Here is a 22,593-nt window from a genome sequence, read left to right on the forward strand (position 1 = left end):
TTATCAGCCCATTTGTATGGAAACTTCAGTATGGCATTATTGAGATCAGTTAGTGTGAAAAGCTTTTTAGAAATCGTCACTGTTAAGCAGTGTAAAATAGTATAAGGTATAAGGTGGACTGTATGGAAAAGGGGATGTTGTGGATGTTGTTGTCCCTGGGGTGTCGGTCAGAACACAAGGAGAGGCGATTCATGCAGGTTCATCCAGTCCAAGATTTACCCTTTATTCAGGTTTGGTACAGCACAGCAACACAATGGGCACCAATACTAATTACAGCCACTTTGTTCTTCTATGACTGTGAGTGTGTGTGGTTCCGTAATACAAATAAAGGTAATATTTACATTAATTACAATACAAATTTACATGCTGAACTCTGATCCTGTGGCTAAATACAAGTAAACATGTTTCCAGCTGGGTATTAGTCTGCCTCTTAGTCTACCTTCACTTAGTGCTACAACACAGCACAACACTACCATCTAGCGGCCGCAGTGAATAACGCCTCTTAAGACATGGCACAGTGCAATTTCCCATTTGTACAAGCAGAAAAAGTAACCAATAAAGTCCTACGTCTCTTTCAGGTGCAAAGACGCACCAAACTCAAACATACTTGAACTAAGTAATATTACAACTACTGGTCAGCGTGATACAGGGGGTAAACTAAGGCGCACGTAGAACAGACAGTCTTATTTACACAGAACAATGTAAGGAATAGGAAGGTAAAAATGCAAAATGGCAACGTTGATTAATGTAACCATTCCTAATTACAGTTTGAACACCATATATGGTTTGAACGACAGTTACTAATATTAATTGCCATAAGCTGAATATTCCACAGTTGAACTGTATAACTTACTTTATTCAGCTACGCACACGAGTTTCTGGTTTGCTGCAAGATATGATCCGCTCACCATCTAGAATGTTCTCATTTGCGCCTGCGCACAGGAGCGGTCTTTCTAACAAGCAGTGAGCGAGTTCTACTGGGATTATACCCTCAAAAAACTTTATGGGCAAGATCAGGTGGATAGCCAAAAATGGCATGGAAATAGATTTTTTGTGAATATAAATTTCTTTTTCACTCCACAAAAACTTGCACCTGCCTCTTGGGCTTGTGCAAGATGTGTTTGATAAAGGTCCTTGGTTCTTAGACTAAAAGCACCAGATGCAACAGAATATAACTGAATATCACTTCTCTTTCCTGTGCAAAATCTGCAGTAATATTCCATAGAAAAACTCTGCAAAAATCCTGCAACACTATGCTTCTCTTCCTGCTTTTCCTGCCGTGCGGATGCTTCCTGCTTTGCTCTCCTTTCTGCTTGCATTTTTCTTCTTTTTTTCTTCTTTTTTCGTATCTTTACCGGCAAGACATTTAGGAACAAGGACTCCTGTCACTTATAAATCACTGGAACGAATATATTTTTTGATAAATTTAGTTGATTGCCATCGGAGAACTAGTGGAATGATGTCTCCTAACCCTGCAGCATCAGTGAGCTGCACTGAGTGTGAACAACTTTCTTTAAGGATAACACAGCTGGAGAAGAGGATTGAAACACTGCAAGACATTCGTGTGAATGAAGATGTTGGCGCAGCCATTCTGAACAAGAGCTGGACAACGGCAATACGGAGGAAGAAAGACACACAGTCACACAGTCAACGTTTTCGTTTGGCCTGCATGCTACCAGGAGGATAATTTTGTGAATGAGCAGCAGCCATTTATTGATTATTGCACACCGGTGTGTAGCCACGCCCACCTCTCAAAAGTAGGTCAGTGGGTCACTTAAGAACACTTCAGTCAACACCCCCACTTGTTCTTAAGCCATACACAACAGTGCATCGATTTTGAACACATTTCAATATTACAATCTTCAAATACCAAATATAAACATCACAAATTTGTCCATTGTCATTTTAGCAACAGGTTTAGTAAAGACATCTGCCACCATTTTATCTGTAGGACAATAATTAATAGTTATCTTTCCATCAGTGAGGACAGATCGGACAAAATGATAACGAATGTCTATGTGTTTACATCGTTGACGACAAACTGGGTTTTTAGATAGGGCAATAGCACCTTGATTGTCTTCAAAAATGGATACAGGTGCATATTCCAATCCATTGTCCATCTCAGTCAACAAGCGTACAAGATATAGGCATTCCTGAACAGTAGCTGATAATGCTATATATTCAGCTTCACACGTGGATAAAGCTACTGTAGACTGTTTCTTAGACTTCCATGAAATAATGGGGCCAGTCTCAGATAAACTAAAGCAGTAGCCTGTTACACTCCGTCTATCATTCTGGTCCGCTGCCCAATCTGCATCACTATAGGCCACAAGTTTAAGATTCCCATGTTTCCTGTAACATAACTCCTGGTCCACAGTGCCTTTCAAATATCTCAACACATGTTTAGCTGCGATCCAGTGGTGTTGTTTTGGTTCAGCAAGAAACTGTGACAATCTACTGACAACAAAACTTAAATCTGGCCGAGTAGAAGTCATTAAATAGATTAAACTACCAATAAGTTCGCGATATTTTTTCGAATCAGCAGGTCCACCTCCACCATCAAGGTTCATTTTCATTTCACATGGTGTTGATCTTGGTTTGCAATGAGACATGTCAAACCTCTCCAGAATGTTGGTTATATATCTCTTCTGATTCATCCTTATTTCACCTGGTTTTTGGACAAAATCTATGCCAAGGAAATGCCTCAATTTCCCAAGATCTTTAATCTTGAATCTAGCTTCCAACATTTCTTTCACATATTTAAGAAGTTCACCATTACTCGCTGCAACAATTATGTCATCAACCCAGATGATCAGAACGACTCTCTCATTGTTAGACTGTTTCAAGTATACACAATGATCTGCTGTGTTTTGAACAAAACCACTTTCAACAAAAAAATTATGAAGTAATTGGTTCCAATTCCGTCCTGACTGTTTCAAACCGTACAGTGACTTATTGAGTTTACACACCAGTTTTTGTCCCGATTCTGATTTTACCTCAAATCCTTCAGGCTGCTCCATATACACTTCACAGTCTATTGGGGCATGCAGATAAGCAGTTTTAACATCCATCTGATGTACTTCTAGATCATATTGTGCTGCAAGCTGCATTAAGACCCGTATTGAAGTCATATCAGCTGTAGGTGAAAAGGTCTCATGATAATCAACACCAGCCACTTGATTATAACCTTTTGCCACATATCTAGCCTTATAAATGGTCTCAACAGGACTTTCTTTGACAGCATAAACCCATCTGCCCCCCACTGCATGTTTACCCTCAGGTAATGGCATCAATGTAAAAGTATTGTTCTCTATTAGAGACTCCATTTCTTCTTTCATAGCCTTAGCCCACTGCTCTGATTTTGAAGAGCCCAAGGCTTCCTGCAATGTCTGAGGGACGTCACATGTCACACGATAGCAGTAGTCAATATTTGACAACGCTTGATCTTCACATTTTACTTCATAATCACAATCTCTATAATATTGAGGTGGTCTCCTCTCTCTCTTTGGATAACGTGCACTATGGCTACTCTCACCTTCATTTTTTAAGTTGGTATTATGTTCACACACTTCTGTTTTCACTTGCGGAAGGTCATTAGTCACATCAGGTCTTGGTGGCTGAATTTCAGCTTTTCTCCCTTGACTCATAAAAAGATCATACATGTCTTCATCTGTCTGTGTGTTACATTCATCAGTTTTCTTTGGTACAGATTTCACCAACCGGTTTTTCATTACTTTGCCTGTGTCTGGGTAGTAGACTAAAAATGCAGGGCTGTTTTTGTCATACCCCACAAATATTCCCTTTTCACAACGAGTGTCTAACTTTTTCTTATCATGTTTATATGCATAACATTCTTAGCCAAACACTTTCATCTTTGACAAATCAGGCATCTTCCCAGTCAACACGTGGTATGGGGTTCGTCTAAGCCGGCTGTTGTAACATCTATTCCTGATTATAGCAGCAGCCTGTACCGCATATGTCCACAACTCTTTTGGAAGTCTACTTTCAATTAACATGCATCTTGCCATTTCAAACAAGGTCCTCCATGCTCTTTCTGCAGTCCCATTCTGATGGGGTGAGTAAGGAGCTGAGGTTTCATGTCTGATGGCATTCTGACTAAGCAGTGACTGAAAAACAGAAGAGGTAAACTCGGTTCCATTATCTGACCTTACACATTTAATTTTCCCATATGGGGCAACATCAGCAATGAATCTCTCCATAGCTGTAACAGTATCACTTTTAGCTTTGAGGAAGTAAGTAAACATAGCTCCTGAATAGTCATCTGTAAAGGCAACAGCAAATCTGAAACCATCTTTTCCCGCTGGCTCTATGGGTCCAGCAAGATCTGCATGAACAAGTTCAAGAACATTTTTAGCTTTTTCATCAGGATCTATATTTCTGCTTCGTGTAAATTTTCCTTCTATACACACATCACATTTCAAATTAGACTTCTCACATTTCCCCTTAATTTTCATGCCTTTGGTGACACTTTCCAGCTTTAACACATCATCATGGTTGCAATGACCCAATATTTCATGCCATGTCTGAACATCATAACACACATTACATTCATCGGTTTCACTTGTCAGAGTACTCATATAGAAAAGTCTGTCTTGCGTGATGATATCAAAAGACGTACCATTTCTATGGATGAGCCGGTTTTGTCCTTCCTTGAAGATGATGGTCGCTCCTTTTGATGTAGCCGCTTTGACCGAGAAGATGTCCTGGGAGAATGATGGAACGTAGAGCGCCTCCTCCAGTAACATCGTCACATTGCGGCCTTTGCTGTCTCTTGTGTGAACTTTGGCGGTGCCTTTCTTCAGTGCAATACCACTGGTCCGCTCTCCATCAGCCAACTCCAAAATATGGCTTTGCGGCTTGAAACTCGAGTCAAACTCCACAAATCGCTCGATGTCTGTGATGATATGCTTTGTCGCTCCCGAGTCGACCATGAGGCCTCTCGCCTTCACCACGTTAACCGGGATGGCATCCAACTGCACCTTGAATGCGAATGTGCGATCTTCCTCATCCACCGCTTGCTTCACCTTGTCTCGTTTCCTCCGTCGGCAGTGCGTATCTTTGTGTGTGGCATTTTTACAGAAGCTGCACCACTGTCTCGGCTCTCTTTGCGCTCCATTCGACTTGCACTCCGCAGCTTTGTGGCCTTTCTGGCCGCAGGCATAACAGGTGAGTTTTGCATTCCCATTGTCTCTTCCTCGCACATTCATCACACTGTCCTCTCTTGAGCTAGAAGCACTAAACTTCTCGGTGCTTTCATAGCTCCTCAGTTTGGTTTTAAACTCAGCAAACGATAACGTCTCATCACTCTGTGTAACATGGACAGAGAATGGTTTAAACACTTCGGGCAGGCCTTTTAAAATCATGGCAGTCAATAAGCCGTCACTTAATGTCTCTCCTGCATTACGCAGCGCTGTTATTGCAGTCTCCGCACGGATAATATAATCTGTGACGCTCTCATTCTCACCTTTTTGGAGAGAAGTCAGTTCTGTATACAAACTGATTACTCGGGGCTTTCCTTTCCCCACATAGTGGTCTCGCAGGATCTTCAGCGCCTTTCTGCCATCATCTGCGGCGTCTCTCATTACCAGGGACAAACTCTTATCGTCCAACAGTTGGATTAGCACTGCGTACGCTTCCTCATTTTTACTGGCGTCTGTGGCTGCAGCCTCGTCGTCTTCACCGGGGGCTGCACTCAGAATGGTGGACTTCAGGTCTAACAATCGTAAATGTGCCAAGACCTTTGTTTCCCATAGTTCATAACTTTTTTTCATCTCCGTCAAAACAAAGTCGATTCCATCGGCTCCCAAACTCTTTGCTGGGCCCATAACCTGTTGGCGCAGCCATTCTGAACAAGAGCTGGACAACGGCAATACGGAGGAAGAAAGACACACAGTCACACAGTCAACATTTTCGTTTGGCCTGCATGCTACCAGGAGGATAATTTTGTGAATGAGCAGCAGCCATTTATTGATTATTGCACACCGGTGTGTAGCCACGCCCACCTCTCAAAAGTAGGTCAGTGGGTCACTTAAGAACACTTCAGTCAACAGAAGAATTTATTGACTCTGTTGTAGCTTCTGTACAAGCTACTGAGTTGTCAAATGGATTGAGTCAAATCTTCATACGCGAAGGCATGTCGAATGTGGAGCCTCCCGCTACAGACCTGGCTGATACACTTCCCTGTGTGTGTTCAAATGACACTGGAATAGCTGAGGAAAATCCCAAACCGGACCATCAGACTGATCTCTCCTACTGGAACAGTGTTGGTGCCAGACCAAAGTCATCAACCCCGGCCAGAACCTGGTCTGATGTTGTTCGTCGCAGAGGTAAATCCATCAGGAAATTTAAAGCTCCAGCACTCACTCCACCACCTGAAGTCTCACTGCATAATAAATATGATGTGCTGAGTCATATTAAAATGAATGATGATGAATGTAATGCAAGGATTTATCAAAATTCAAGAAATAGCCCTAAAACTCAGCCCAGGGCTAACCAAACCAGGAGGAGAGGCCAAAATACCACAAACAGGAGGACTAGAGAAGCTATCGGCGCCTCCACACAAAAACAAATAGACACAATTCTGATAGGAGACTCTATAACAGCATGTGAGGATGGCAAAGACGGAAAATTTAACACTTTTTGATCCATCAGTCAGGGAACTGACAGAGATCTTTAGACCATTCTGTCTTCACATCCAGATGGTATGAAGATTATTGTCCACACAGGGTCTTTTTATATATTGAGGAGGAAAATTGGCTCTGAGATCCTGAAAAAAGACTTTTCTCTGCTGTTGGAGAGACTGTGTCAGTTTGGAGCACCATGTTTACATTTCAGGACCCATTCCTACAGCGGGTAAAGGAACTGAACTTTTCAGTAGACTTCTTGGCCTGAACACATGGTTATCAAACGCATGTATCACCCATGGGCTAAAGTTCATTGATAACTTCAATATCTTTTGGACCTGTAAGGAGCGACTCAGACCTGATGGTGTGCATCCAAATCTAACTGGATGCAGATTACTTGGTGCACACTTGCGTCATGCTGTTGGGACGGCAAACCCAAACATGATGTACAGACAAGAGCGAAGGACACAGCAGAGAAGCGATCAACTCCCAGCTCTCCCCCCTCACCAGACCCTCTTCTCCACATCACCCAAGGTCTTCAAAGGATGTCTCTATCCCGGACCGGACCCCAGCGACCACCATCTACCAAGAAATACAGGGCTCTCCCTCCTCATCCTCCTCTTAGATCATCTGTCCTGGCAGAGCAGGGTACAGGAGGAGGTGCAGGAGGTTCACAGAGCAGCAGCAGAATTCAGAACAAAGATAACATGCCATGATGCGTTCAGGGTCCTTGCTGTAGTTTTGCTACTACTGACAGCTGTTCTGACATCAAGCCTGGACCCAGTAGGATTCCTGTGTTAGTAAAATAAGGAATCGAACACGGTCAGTTTGTGGGGTGAATCGATCTAATCTGTTAACCGTACCTTGTATAACTCAGAATACAACAGAGACAAGAGGAAACTTCATAAAGCTGCTGTATTTAATGTTAGATCTCTGTCCAACAAGTCACTGTTACTTAATGATTCATCATTTCTCACAGTTTAGATTTTCTTTTTCTGACAGAAACATGGTGAACAGAAGACACAAGTGCTACAGTTCTTAATGAAACAGCTCCCCCTCATTTTAGTTTTATGAATAAATGTGGAAACGGGAGGAAAGGGGGAGGAGAAGCTGCCTTATTTAAAGATTCATTCCAGTGTAAATTTCATTTGGTGATTTTACTTCTTTTGAATATCTTAGTTTTATTTTAAGGAGCATTCCTAAAATCCTATTTCTAATCATCTACAGACGTCCAGGACACTGTGTAAATTTTATTGATGAATTTTCTGAATTATTGTCGGTTATCTCTACTGATTTTAACCATTTCATCTTAACTGGGGATTTTAACATTCACATAGATAACATGACAGATGGTAATGTGAAGGAATTTTCTTCCATATTGGATGTTTGGTTTGTGGCAACATGTAAAAGAAGCGACCCACATTCGAGGTCACATTCTGGACCTGGTTATTTCAGGGTGTTGATATTTCTTCTGTTGTGGTCGCTGACTCGGCCTTTCTGACCATTTTTGTATTTTGTTTGATTTACTGATCATTCAGAATGTCCAACCAACCTGCTCCTCGGTTAGGAAGAGGTACATTAATGAAAGAACAAGTGCTAAGTTTGTGGAGGCCATAGCTATGTTACCAACAACCAGAGCAGAGTCAGTTGATGGACTCCTGGATCATTTCAATCTGAAAGTCTTGAATGTAATGGATGCTGTTGCACCGATAAGAATCAAGAGCAACTTGAGCAAACAGAAAACACCATGGAGAAACACCACTGTGGTTACCAGCCTAAAAAGAGAAAGCAGAAAAACTGAGCAGAAATGGCGGAAAAATAAACTTCAAATTCACTCTGAGCTGTACAAACAAAGCCTGCGTAACTATAACAATGAGCTGTGAAGGCCAGAGAGCTGCATTTATCTGGAATGATTAACAGGAACATCAACAATTCTCGTACTCTGTTTGCTATGATTGAAAAACTTACTAATCCTCATATACAGATAAGCCCAGAGCTCCTTTCCACTGAGAAATGCAACCAATTTGCAAACTTTTTTAGCCAAAAAATTAAAACAATTAGGCAAAATATTAATTCCACACAGTCAAACAAGAAAAGTAGTCTGTGTCTAAAACCCGGAAACAATTCTGCTGTCATGTCGCAATTTAAAATGGTGAATTTAAAAGTCTGGTCTAGTATCAGTCCTGGTTCTGGTCTAATATCAGTTCTGATTCCGTTGGATCTCAGTGCTGCGTTTGATACTGTAGATCACAGAATCCTGTTGCACAGGCTGGAAAACTGGGTTGGACTTTCTGGAGCGGTCCTTAACTGGTTCAGGTCCTATTTAGAAGGCCGGAGTTATTTTGTTACGATCGGCAGCTATGAATCCAAACGAGTGGCCATGACTTGTGGAGTCCCCCAGGGGTCAGTCCTTGGACCTCTTCTGTTCAACTTATATATGCTCCCTTTGGGTAAAATATTACAGAACTATAGCATTAATTATCAAAGTTATGCAGATGATACACAACTTTATGTGTCTCTGTCACCAGATGACTGCAGCCCAATAGACTTATTGTGTCAGTGTCCGGAGCAAATAAACACCTGGATGAAGGAGAATTTTCTACAATTAAATGAAGACAAAACTGAGAATATTCTGTTTGGTAGCAAAGAGAAGATGGTCAGCATTGGCAAACACCTGGAGACTCGGGCTCTTAAAATCACCAACCAAGTTCGTAACCTTGGAGTGTTGATAGACTCAGATCTGACTTTCAGCAGCCACATCAAAGCTGTCATTAAGAAGCTTTTTACCAGCTCAGAAACATCAACAGAATTAAAAGTTTAGTTTCCCAGAAAGACCAAGAGGAACTCCTCCATGCATTCATCTCCAGTAGACTGGTTTACTGTAATGGTCTTTTAACAGGACTTCCTAAAAAGAGCATTAAACATCTGCAGCTCATCCAGAACGCTGCTGCTAGAGTTTTAACCAGGACTAAGAGATCTGAACACATCACACCAGTTTTGAAATCTTTACACTGGTTTCCAGTCAGTCACAGAATAGATTTTAAAAGCCTTCTGCTTGTTTACAAATCCCAGAATGGTTTAGGCCCAGAATACATCTGTGATATGTTCAGAGAATATAAACCTAGCAGAGCTCTTTGATCCAAAGACTCTGGTCAACTAGTCCAGACCAGAGTCCAGACTAAACATGGAGAAGCAGCATTTAGCTGTTATGCTGCAAACAAGTGGAACAAACTGCCAGTGGAGATTAAACTTTCCCCAAATGTAGACATTTTTAAATCCAGGTTAAAAACATTTCTTTTCTCATGCGCCTATGCATGAAATCTGCACGGTAACTTTTTTAACTTATCTTGCTTTTAATCATTTTAATGTAATTTATTATTTTATTGTGATTATGTGTTGATTATGTGTTGATGCCTTTTACTATTCTAAATATCTGTAATGTCTTTGTTTTATGTAAAGCACTTTGAATTGTCCTGTACATGAAATGTGCTATACAAATAAACTGCCTTGCCTTGCCTATGTGCTCCCAGGTTGTCCGCCACAACAGTGTATACTGTGCCTTGGACCGACTCACCCAACAGTGGGACAAAAATTCCTTGCTTCTCCAGAGCTCTTAGATCATAAAGAAGAGGCTCAAAGACTTTTTCATAACCATAATTTTTAACATCATCACTTTTGCACAAAACTGCCAAATAGACAGATGATAATGAAGAATGAGACCCAGGAGGTAAGTTAGCCAGTTAGAAATTCAGCTTTAAAGCACCCTTTAAACGAAAATCCCATACTTTTGGCGGCTTCCTGCTCCAGACAAACTACTTCTTCTACTGTGTTTTTGAAGGGCGCGAGCAAGTTCAGGTCCGCCAGATGCACTATCGCCACCTATCGTTAACCAAGTAATTGTGCTTTCTGGTGCCTTTTACAAACATTCAACCAAACTCAATTAGATCTTGTTCAGTTATTTGATTAAAACATTTTCAATCAACGTAATAAAATCGAGCACCAGCATTATTCTTCCTAAATATGTAAAATAAACCTGATTAATTCATGTTCATAGAGAAAACATAAACTTATTGTGTAAAATAAATCTACTTTATTCTAGTAAATCCAAAGACCTGATATTCCCCTTTTTTCAGTGTACCCATCAACTGTAGCTTTCAGAATCTACCCAACACCACCTTACAATTAGGTAACATTAGCTACCTGGGTGTAAATATTCCCTCCAGGCTCTCAGAACTAACAAAACTTAATCACATTCACCTTCTTAAGACTATAGAAGATGATCTTGCTCGCTGGAAATTTTATTTCACTCATGGGGAGAGTTGCCACTGTAAAAATGATGGTTCTACCCAAAATCAACTATTTGTTTTCTATGATTCCTATGATACCCCCCTCCACCTGGTTTAAATCACTAGAACAGGGCTACTCAATTCGGTCCTACAAGGGCCGCAATCCAGCAGGTTTTCCGTATATCCCTGCACCAACATACCTGAGTCAAATTAGGTGGCTCTAACAGCCAATCAGGTTCTGCACAATAACTCATTAATTTGACTCAGGTGTGTTGGTACAGGAATACATGGAAAACCTGCTGGATTGCGGCCCTCGTAGGACCGAATTGAGTAGCCCTGCACTAGAATCACACATCTCCCGATTTCTCTGGAAAAATAAACCTCCACGGATCAGTTTAAAAACTTTACAGAAGCCAAAAGATAGGGGAGGATTAGACCTGCCTAACTTTCAACATTACTTCCTAGCTAATACATTGCAGTATGTTATAAAATGGCTCAAACCTAGTCCACTACATGACCTGTGGATAGATATAGAACAAACATTTTGTGACAATTTGGAAATTTCTGATCTTCCTTTTTTCAGCTCAAGTATAAAACAGCTAAAGTGCTTCAAAAGTGTCAACATCAGCACTTCTCTGACAGCCTGGTGGGAATTTCTCAAAAAAACCAACTCCTCAGTAATACCATGTAAACTCACACCCATCTGGAACAATCCTGATATTCTACTAAACAAAAATATGCTAAACTTTAACCAATGGATTAACAAATGAATTAAATACTTTCAATATATTATCCATAACAGAAATATTTTATCTTTTAATACACTCTCTGTCATGGTTGCTGCCTTCACTTCTCTAATCAGGCTCATCTGCTCCACCTGGAGCCGCCCTGAACCATTGTCATCTGTTCCCGCTCCTTTTAAACCCTCTCCTGTTCAGGCTTCCTTGCCAGATGGTCAACTACTCTTCTCATGTTGATATCCAGCCTTCCTCTTGTCTTGTTCTAGGTTCTGATACGTACCTTGGACCCCCTGCTGCCTGTCCCCCTGTTGGATCTTCTTGCCTGCTGCTTATTTGGATCAACCTCTGTTTCGGACTGACTACTGAACCCTGCCTGCCCCGATAATTATCTGCCTCTCGCCTCAATGTTATGACCATTGCCTGCCTGACCCTCACCTTTCTGTGGATTGTGGACCACCACTGTTTCCTTCTGCCCCTCTCTGCGTAACCACTACAATACTGTATCTGCATCCCTGTTGTTCAATAAACCCTATATTTGGTCTTGCCTATATTCTTCCAATGGTAGCAGATGGGGGACGGACGACCCAGGACATGCTGGATGGACTACATCTCTCGGCTGTCCTGGGAATGCCTCGGGTGCTGTCTAAAACTAGACTGGAAGACATCGTAGCAGTTGTTTTGTGTTAAAAAGTTGTTTAGTTGATGAAAAACTGCTATTCCGGAAGACGGCCGAAATTAAAGATAAGTTCACAATCTGGACCCGATCTGGTTCCAGAGTCTTTGAGACCTTTCTGAAGAAATCTGTGGGCAGGATGTCCAAGCAGCAAGAGAAGTTAAGCTGACGTAAGATGTCGCCCAAATCTTTGCTGTTAATGGGTTAAACTGTGTCATGGTGGTTAAACTGGTTTTCATGGACCACTATGTCTCCTGAACCTGCTGCTGGTCTGATATTCTGGATTTTGTCTGTGAAGAATTTGGCGAACTCATTGCAGCCTTGGTGGAATAAAGTTCAGGTGCTACTGACACAAGAGGGTTTGTTATCCTGTCCACAGCAGCCAATAAGACCCGAGCTTTATGACACTTTCTGCTAATAACGTCAGAGAAACAGGACTTCCTGCTTTCCTCAGGTGTAAATTATAAGAGTGAAGTTTCTCTTTATGTCATGATGAACCTGTAGATGTGTTTTTCTCCATCTGCGCTCGGCTTTCCGACTCTCTTTTTCCATTTTTCACCAGTGTGGAATTTCTCCATGGAGACTTTTTCCTTCCAGAGACGACCTTCACCTTAACAGGAGCCATAGCATCCATAGTATTTAGCATGTTAGCATTAAAACTAGCAGCAAGCTCATTGGCTGAAGCCCTGACAGGGCAGGTGTTAAAGAGAAGACCTGGTTAAACTTCCCACTCCTGTTTTCAGTTATACACGTTCTGTGATCACCTGCATGGAGACATTAGTGTGAACAGGAATCGTATCTCAGAGAAAACACAGTAACGATCAGACACGCCCACATCACACACAGTAACCATGGAAACGTCCAAACCTTCCACACCAGTAAGTCTAGAGTGTGTCCTTTAGTGTGTGTGGGCTCTGTTATATGCTGAGACAGCCCAACGTTGTCCAGACTGTGACTCAGGTCTTTAGTCCCTCTGTCCTGAGGGTTGTCTACATGGACGTTAAAATCACCAACGATAACTACACAGGTTGTAGCAGCAGCTCAATAAAACCATCAGAAGATGCTGCGCAGTGTCCTGGTGGCTGGTAGAAATTTAGATATATTATTTTTAGTGCTGGGCGCATTAACGCAACGCTGAATTAACGCCGTTAATTTTTTTAATTGCGTGTTGGTTTTTCTATTGTTTGTTTGTTTTGTTTTTTTTTTTTTTTTTTTTTTTTTTTTTTGTTTGTTTGTTTTTTTTCCTTCGTGCTGCAGCGGTGATGATGGAATTAGGACAGAGCGGCTTTATTAACATGAAGACACGTTTTCTGTCTGGAACTTAAGAAAGAAGAACGGACAATTATCTTTGTCTAAACCTGCAGATGGCAGAACATCGGGATTTTGGACAGGAAACTGCTCCCAAAAGACAATGAGAAACTTTTTATTTATTTATTTTTTTAATTAATGAGGTTTTAATTTAGGCCAGACAGCAAAGGTAAGACATGTTTTCTGACTTTTACAAACGTGCAGCATAAATCTGGTCTTCTTCTGCCTCTGGTTCGGTGAATCTTGGTCATATTAAGATGAAACTTCCAGCTGTGGAATCTGTGAGATGTGAGCTTTCAGTAGAGGAGTCGTTTGTTCGTGTTCATGGGGAAACACCATCTGTGTTTACATGTTTTGTGTACCTGGTCTTTTAATTATTGTTGTCTTAACTGTGTTTGTTGGTGATAGAAATGGTTTTACTGAGATGGAAGCTGAGATTCTGGACTTTCTGTGGATACCACACATGACCTGATGCTACACCCGAAAACGAGATGTTAACCCTTAACTCCCGGTAGCGGAGGCTGCAGGTGCAGAGGTGAAGCTAAACAGTCAAGCTAAGAATGAAAGTTTAGAGAATAGGATATTTGTTATTTTTGAAGAACCACATTTTTATTTCCATTTTTAGGTTTTAAATTAAGAAAAACATAAAACCTTTATTTTAAAAAAGAAGGATAAACAGAGTTTCTTCTAAGGGATGTAGATATTTGTGGAAAATTATGTAAAGAAAAAAGTCCCTAGATTCCAACCTAAGGACAGGAAAGAAAATATTTTAGCCACGTATTTAGAGGTGTTGTGGAAGGTCCAGAGAGACACTTGCAGCTTCAAAATCGCAGGTTGGACACCCCTGATTTAGTGTCTGTAAACCAAAATTTACTATATTTTCTTTATATAGCAGTGGGCCTTCTTTTAAAAGAAAGAGACATGTTGCTCTGAGCTCCACCCATAGCAAAGCAAAATTGAAGATGAGATCTCCTTTATATCACATTTACATCTCCTAGATATAAATGAGCACTAATCGAGACTAAACTGGTTTTCTCATTCTTCTCATATATCTCTCCTGAGAAATAGGTCTCACAGTGAGCACTGTGTGAGCTCTCTAAATTATCTCACGTGTCTCTTTTCCTGATCTCAGCTAAGAGAAAAGATGAGACATATTGTGCCGCTCTCAAGTATGTCTCAATCTGATATCCTTAATTTGAACCCCTATCTCAGTTATGTCTCAGTGAGACATGGTCCTGTCTCTCACTGAGTTCTCAGATTCTCTTTTCAAGCTCAGCAAAAAAAAAAAAAAAAAAAAAAAAAAAAAATGCAAGCTCTCAAATGAGTCTCAATATGACACATTCTCTTGAGAAAATAAGTGATTAATAAATTATGAGGTAAACATTTACATAATGCTCAACTTACAAAATTTGTTGTACACATCTTTCATTTATTACACACATCATATAACTCATTAAATACAATTTTGAGTTCAAAAACTTAAACCAACAGCCACAATGTCCTCAAAAGGCACTTTTTCTAAATGTTAACATTATGCTGTCAGTTTATTAATTTGTTTTCTGACAGTAGTGTATACATATAAATACACAGTTTGACAGAATTCCCAGAAAAGCTGTATTCTACAGAGCAGTAAAAGAAGTCGGAAAGTGTTATACATAATAGAGCACATACTGTTTTGATAATCATTCGAGGGCCCTAATAATACAGTAGGCAATTCATCTTGCCACCACACACTGTAGGTCCTTAACTCTACAAAGCATTCCTACCAAATGGTCAGACGAGTGTACATTTTCAGAGCATCTTATTACAATGAGCAATCATTTGATTTGTGGCTTCTTAGGAAAGTTGAAATCGCAACAAGTTAAAACTTTTCAAGTGTGTTTGGGAAATGGGCTGCAAACACAATACCAGGCATAGATGTCAAGTCAAGGAAAACAACTTTATCCAAAATACAATCCAAGGAAACTACTGTACAGACAGAGGTTTCCAATAGGGGAACAACATGACTGCATGTACAGTTTGTTACACTATCTTGCAACAAAGAAAAACCTGCAGGTTTGAGTTCATGAACAAGGGCCCATTTGGCACATGACTGTTCTGAGCTAAAGAAGAACTCAATCTGTCCATACTTTTTTTGACCTTTACTAAAAAAAACAACTGTAAAATTGTTTCTTCTATTGCCTTTCCCATAGTGTTTTGATGTAAGATAATTTCGCTTAACTTGTGCCCTGTGAAAGATCCTTACTGTTTTAGAATTGATGCAGTGACCAGCACATCTTTCCAGTCTGGAGAGGTGGACTGTATCCAGTTGAAGTTCACTAGATGCTCCATATAGTTTAGTCCGTGACAAATCAGTGTTTTCCTGACAGAAACTTTTATCTTTAGTCATCCGTGTGTAAAATTCAACGATGGCATTCCCTGGCTTTATAGTTTGTGAGATAACAGGAATAGACTGCACAAGTTTGACTGCATGGACCATCTGCATAGGTATATTTTGAGTGCCATGAATGAGTCTTAACAAATAGCCATTCTTATCTTCAAAATGGAAACATGAATGAGTCCATAATGGGCCAAGGGCCCTGACACTGTCTGCAAGGTGCACGAGAAGGTGTACATTTATAGTTTCGTACCGCTCACCGTAGAGTGTAGGCATTTGAGAACAAAAGTTCCACAATAGTTTTTCTGCATGATCAATCTGTTCAAATGATATGGATTCCATCAACAAAATGAAAATGGCTTCACTTAGTAGAAGGAAGTGATTGTAGTACAGTGTTGCAAGAATTCCACGGAAAACAACAGGTCCGTAGAGGAGCAAAAGATCACGATATTCTGATGCTTTAAAAAACATTCTGTGAGATGCCACTGATCGAGGATGTCGAGTTGAGGATGGAGGAGAGATATCCTGTAATCGCATATCAATTTCTTTGGCATTTTTTGCCATGCTGAAGGGCTGACGAGAAAACTCTGTAGAAAGCCACAGAACCATCAAAAGGCGCATTACTCCAAGAAGGACTGAGTGCATGTAATCTATGGCAGTGCCTTTGATAAGGTTATAACTTTTAAGTTTGCTAAGCCAACAGTGACCCTTCACCCCTTTAACAGTAGTTTTGGTCTCATTTGCCATTTTCATATCAAGAGCAAACATTTCATTTGTGCGCAGTGGCCCTTTTGGATCTCTGTGTTGATATGGAAATACATGGACATGTCCCCTTTCCCCTGTCCTTACTGTCTCTCCTGGCTGCTCACACTTATGACATTCGAATTTCCCATTGTATTGCACTGAATTAAGGACTAAGGCTTTAGCAGGCAAGTCGCATGTTCCAGCAATGGTTAACACTTTACACACAAAAGGTTCAGATGTTAACTCTGCAGGTTGCACAAGAATTCCATTGTCTGCAAGTTTACTCAGTGTGTCACTTAGTGGCCTCAGAAATGTAACCATGGATGGTTTTGAATCCCCATACCAAAGTCCAGCAAATATCATATTCTCTCTTTTTGTGCGTTCCATGAAGCTCAGTTCATTGATCATACAATAAAAAGGCCACACTGAAAACTTGGACGATTTGAAAATAGGTACCCCATCTGTGTTCCAAGTAATTGAGATGTTTTTAGGGTCACTAAGAGGACCATCTCCATCTACAAGCTGTCTATAAGCTTCTCCATCATATATATCTTCAATGTTGTTAGGATCTGTCTTCTTCCTGCTTATTCTAAAGTTAAGCTTCTCTTGAAAACCTGGCTTGAGAAACAATGACTTTATTTGAGCCTCAAGTGGAACCTCTATGAAGGATGAGGATCTTTCTTCTGACACACTGGTCCCACATGACAGACATTCTAATTGTTCACTTTCTAATGACCCAAAACAATTACGACAATATTTATGCAGTACAATAGGGGATGATGCAGAATGGGAGAAAAAAAAGTTTTTGAACTTCTGTACACTGTTTAAGCAGTCTGTATTCAGACTATCAGGACAAAGCAACTTGAACATTTTAAGCAAATCACTAAGGGCCTTATCAGTTACTTTGTGACAGTTTACATAAGCCATGATGATCAATAGGCACTCTGCCACAGTTATTGATGCATTGTCATATAATAGTTTGTCTGGCGTATCCATGAAATTTGAATCTTCTGCACACTCCTCACTCAAACCCTCTTCAAATCCCTCACTGAACATATGTCCATCATCATATGTCCAATCCCCCACATCAGGGAGATCTTCCTCAAAAGACTGAAATGGATCATACTTGGCATTGCCATGTGGTTCAGTTGTTAGGCCATCAGGAGGATCTCTGAATGCTGATGTAGAAGAGGGTTTATCAGTATCTTCAACAGAGCCATCAGTTGAAATACTCTCTTGAGCCATGCTTCCTTGAACTGGTAATGAAATCAAATAAAAACCATTAACGTCACAACACAAAACTTATATAGTCTCAGCCTTTATATCACATTCTTAGACTAAAATGATTTTGTTATATTTTAGCAGGATCTGCTCAGTGACACAATATACTGTACAGCATTAGACAAATGGACAGACAGAAGGAGGGGTGTACCTTGCAGGTGGTGGGTGGCTTGATGTTCCATTGTGAGTGGGATACATCCTGCATGGAAACCTGGAGGTTGGACATGTTCCCCAGCGTTTTGGGCTCCTTGAAGAACTTCCCCCTGCTGTGCTCCCCCGCTACTACCTCCTGACACAGAGAAGAGGACACACATCAATGGTTCACACCTTTTTCTGGATCAGGACCCTCTTGAAAATATTGAAAACATTTTCCTTCAGGATGTCTTTTTTCTCTGCACTTTGGACTGGGTGTAGCTAAAGCAGGTCAGACAGCAGAGAAGATTGTTTTTTAACATAAAGTACACACACTTCGTAACTTGCCTAAATATTGCCGATCAGTCACATTGGTGGCTGCAGGGACGGATGACTGCAGGGAGGAAAATAAGGTATTAAATATTATATCTACTAAAAGTTTGCTGCAATACAGCCAGACTACTCACCAATTGTGCCGTCCTTCTTGGTCGTTTATTTTCGTCTTTTTCATTACCAGTCCTTCTCCACCGTTTTCCGGGTTTTCTTCTGGTCATTTTGAAACCCCAGTGCTATATAAATACAGACACAGGTTGCTGAATATACAGTGAAACTTTTTGTAAAATTAAATCTCTATATTATGATGAAGCATGAAGTATTTGTTCAGATAATACTTTAAAGTATAAAATATATATATTCAATATAGGGTTTCCATCTAAACAGCTATTTTTGTGTAAACAGAAATACATTTTCTAGTAAGCGTTCTTCACAATTTTCATTTTTCATTTCTTTGTACCATTTTGATTTCCCTCTGCCATAGATAAAATATCTTTTTTCTTATCACTTCCAATTTCACTCGTTTATTCTTCATCTTGCTTTAATTATACTTTATCCTACTGGATAAAACTGATTCATTTAACAATTATAGCAATGACTGGTATAAGACCATATAATATAGAGCTGTTTATTAATACCAGGCTACTGCACTGATGCACTGCAATGTGATTCACAACCATCTATACAGCGAGTATTTGCAATTATTTGAATAAAGACTACACATTCTGCATTGGTAGACATACCTGTATTAGCTAGGTGTGGCTAGGTATCATAGCTAAGTGGTTGCGCCATTGAATAATGCATTCATATCTCTATTTTCGCAACGCAGTAACGTTACTTTAGTTGAAAGAATCCTACCTCATGTGTGTTAACACAGCCTGTTATTCAGGGAAAACAAATAATGCTAATACTTACTTTTAGTCGTTATTCTTCAGATGCTGTGCTGTTTCTTCCAAGTCAAGTCAGCTCTACCCTCCAAATGACCATACATGCAACGCTAACTCAGAAGACACATTGTCATTGGATAAATCCAAATCCATGGATATGCCAAACCTCGCGAGAGCGTGCTGTTGCCACAGAGACAAGTCTTAAACAAAGTTCACTTTCTACTGATGTGTCCATCTGAAAATTGCCATTCCTGTGTCAAAATGTTCAGGAAAGATATGTCTTGTAAAAAAAAAAAGTCCAATATTCACTCCAGTTACTCTGGGGCGAATGAAACGACCATAACCTGTATTCACGTCTCTAGACCAATCCTGAGCTGTAGGAGGCATCTAGCCTGCCAGAAGTGAAGAAGAAGAAGAAGAAGAAGAAGAAGAAGAAGAAGAAGAAGAAGAAGAAGAAGAAGTAGTGCGGGAAAGTTCTGGAGGAAAAAAAAAAAAAAAGAGTGAGCGAGCCGTTACTCCGTTGGAGTCCGTGGAGTCTGTGTTTTGTTCCACCCAGATCAATATTTGAAAAGGTAAGAAACATAGTCTATACTAGTTAGTCAGCTGATTAAAGTTGTGAAGAGGGGATATGTTCCACTGTTGTGAGGAAGGAGTGGTCCCTTGGAATGTGGAGGTAACATTAATTAATGGCGTTAATGGCGTTAATTAAGTAACATTAGCTAAAATCTTCAAAATGAGCTTCCACAATGCATAATAATTGGAGGCATTGACTTAAAAATGTTTAAGGAATACTGATGTAGGCAGATAACGGCTAACTCCATGCTGTGCAGTCAACAATTTTTTTTATTTTAGTCTTTGCCAGGAAAATGCTTACAAATTTAATAATATTCATAAACATGATAAACTTGTGAAGCCATATGATTAATGCTGGTACTGCGTTATCATGAGTTAACATAAGTTAATGTTTGCTAACTTAATGTAGAGTGTTTTATGCTAATGCTGTTTATCCAATTTTGGGAGTCAAAGTTGTAAACAGAAGAGCAACCATGAAATATTTTATGTGGGTCCTTGGCAAAATATTTTCTGATTAGGCTCTACAGTACATATCAAACTGAAGGCCCTTGACATTAAAACAGTTTGAGAACCACTGATGTACAGTACACTAAAATGTCAACAACAAACAATTGGGAAAAATTAGGAAAATATATTATTTATTTATATATTTTTGTTAATTTTGCATTAACAGGATGGACAAAAAGAAAATACCAGCAAAAAAGAGAGTACGGGTTCCCACCCAGAAAATGAAGGACCTGCAGAACTCCCCTCCACCAAATGAGCAATCTGGTAAGTATTTAGATAACTGGTATAGTTTCTGTAATAAATGCTTTATATTGGGTGTAATAATCATAACATTATGATCCAAATGGCGTCTTAAAATACCAGTCTAAATTGTTAAGCCCAAACAGAAATCGTTAAACCTTTTCTCTTGCTTTCTCTCTCCCTCAGGGTGTTTTGCATTTGTCAGATGGGAGGATGGTTATACTGCCAAAATCTTTACATGACTTGACATATTGGCAAGAGATGAGGCTCCTGTGCAGCTGCAAGATCTTAGATCAGGAGATCCTGTTTTAGCAAAGTGGTCAGATGGTAAATTTTATAGGGCCACTGTTGAATTTATTTCAGAGGGAGATCAGGCTAATCCACCAAAAAGCCGCCAAACTCCACAGGAGTCTTTTTTAAATATGCTAAAGGATGATGAGCCATTAGACTCAACGTCAGGGTCTGACACCATCATAATAGATAGGAGTCCACTGTCTGAACATGGTGAGCCAATCACTGCGCCGAATCCATCACCTGATGGGGGACATGTAACAGGCCGCAGCACCGCTGGCCCACCATCCTATAGGTAAGCTTATCATAATTATTACATAATCAAGGGGGGCCACATGTTAAAAACTTTTAATCTTTATCTGATTAGATTTGGCAAAGTTCAAAACCAAAAAACAACATTAGGACAATTGTGCTATTCCAATCTGTGATCATAGAATTATTTAGTATGAAATAGTATGAAAGTAGTTAATGAAAAATGCAACTTTTACTTGTATTTACTAACCTGTTTTTATGACTTAAAATCCAACATCTGTATCCACTTGGATTTAGGGTTTAAGCATTTAATCGAACTTGTGGGCCCTGATGAAAATTATTTGCCATTATTTTGTCATTATTCTTGCATAATAGTCAGAATTGTTTACATTCAATTCATTCATTAATTCATCATATGATATATAATGTCATTTATGGTTCAATGTAATTTTATGACAGCTCTAACAAAGGGGACACCATTGGTCCATCACCCTATGGAGGCAATACAGCCAGACCATCACCATATGGCCTCAACACTTCTCATCCATCTCCTTACGGAGGTCATAGACCCAGCCCATCACCGTATGGCCTCAACACCTCTGGCTCATCTCCTTACGGAGGTCATAGACCCAGCCCATCACCGTATGGCGTCAACACCTCTGGCTCATCTCCTTATGGAGGTCATAGACCCAGCCCATCACCGTATGGCCTCAACAGCTCTGGTCTATCTCTCTACGGTGGCCATACAACCAGCCCATCAACATATAGCCTCAACACCTCTGGTCCATCTCCCTACGGAGAGCATACACCCAGCCCACCACTGTATGGTCATGACACCCCGGGTCCGTCATTCTATGGAGGCCATAAACCCAGCCCATCACTGTATGACCTCAACACCTCTGGTGCTTCACCCAGCGGAGGCCATGCAGTTGGCTCTAGTGGGGTCAATCCACCTGACAGAGGAAAAGAACCAGACAGGAAAGATGCAGGCAGCTCATCTGACAAGAGCAACATCCAATATGGACAGCAGGCTGAAAATGCATGGACACCATGTGATGGCTGTAAGGAGGAGGTCGAAAGAATCCAACGTGAAAAAAGAAGGATCGATGAAGTCATCTCGAGAATAGGCAAGTAATTTTTGCTATTTCATTCATGATATGATTTTGTTTTCCTCTATTAGTGATTGGACCTTAAACACAAATATACTGTTTGAATTATCCTTAAAAAAAAGGCAGAAACGTGGGCTGTGGCATTACACAGATGGTTTAAGATAACTAAGCCTATTTATTGAATATAATCCTTGGTATTGTTAAGAAAATAGAAAT

General features: G+C 40.2%; 1 protein-coding gene and 1 long non-coding RNA gene across 2 annotated transcripts; both read left to right on the forward strand.

The window, feature by feature from the left end:
* Nucleotides 1-19,914: 19,914 nt before the first annotated feature.
* On the forward strand, nt 19,915-20,963 carry LOC121651043. Its single transcript, XR_006012378.1, has 3 exons — nt 19,915-19,977; nt 20,652-20,749; nt 20,912-20,963. It is a non-coding gene; the product is annotated as an uncharacterized LOC121651043 (long non-coding RNA).
* A 30-nt stretch (nt 20,964-20,993) lies between these two features.
* Nucleotides 20,994-22,403, forward strand: LOC121651518 (basic salivary proline-rich protein 1-like). The gene is made up of 3 exons (XM_042003785.1): nt 20,994-21,311; nt 21,728-21,828; nt 21,949-22,403. Exons 1-3 carry the CDS (start codon nt 21,148-21,150, stop codon nt 22,401-22,403), a joined length of 720 nt encoding a protein of 239 aa, XP_041859719.1. The 5' UTR covers nt 20,994-21,147.
* The last annotated feature ends 190 nt before the right edge of the window (nt 22,404-22,593 follow it).

This window comes from Melanotaenia boesemani, chromosome 13, assembly GCF_017639745.1.
Source record: "Melanotaenia boesemani isolate fMelBoe1 chromosome 13, fMelBoe1.pri, whole genome shotgun sequence".
Taxonomy (NCBI): Eukaryota; Metazoa; Chordata; class Actinopteri; order Atheriniformes; family Melanotaeniidae; genus Melanotaenia; species Melanotaenia boesemani.

Bases quoted from the DNA above. Each gene is read 5' to 3' on its own strand.
- LOC121651518 (XM_042003785.1), top strand. From the start codon at position 21,148: ATGCTAAAGGATGATGAGCCATTAGACTCAACGTCAGGGTCTGACACC. The intron at 21,312-21,727 runs GTAAGCTTATCA...ATTTTATGACAG, and splicing joins GCTGGCCCACCATCCTATAG to CTCTAACAAAGGGGACACCA. The intron at 21,829-21,948 runs GTCATAGACCCA...CTCCTTATGGAG, and splicing joins TCATCCATCTCCTTACGGAG to GTCATAGACCCAGCCCATCA.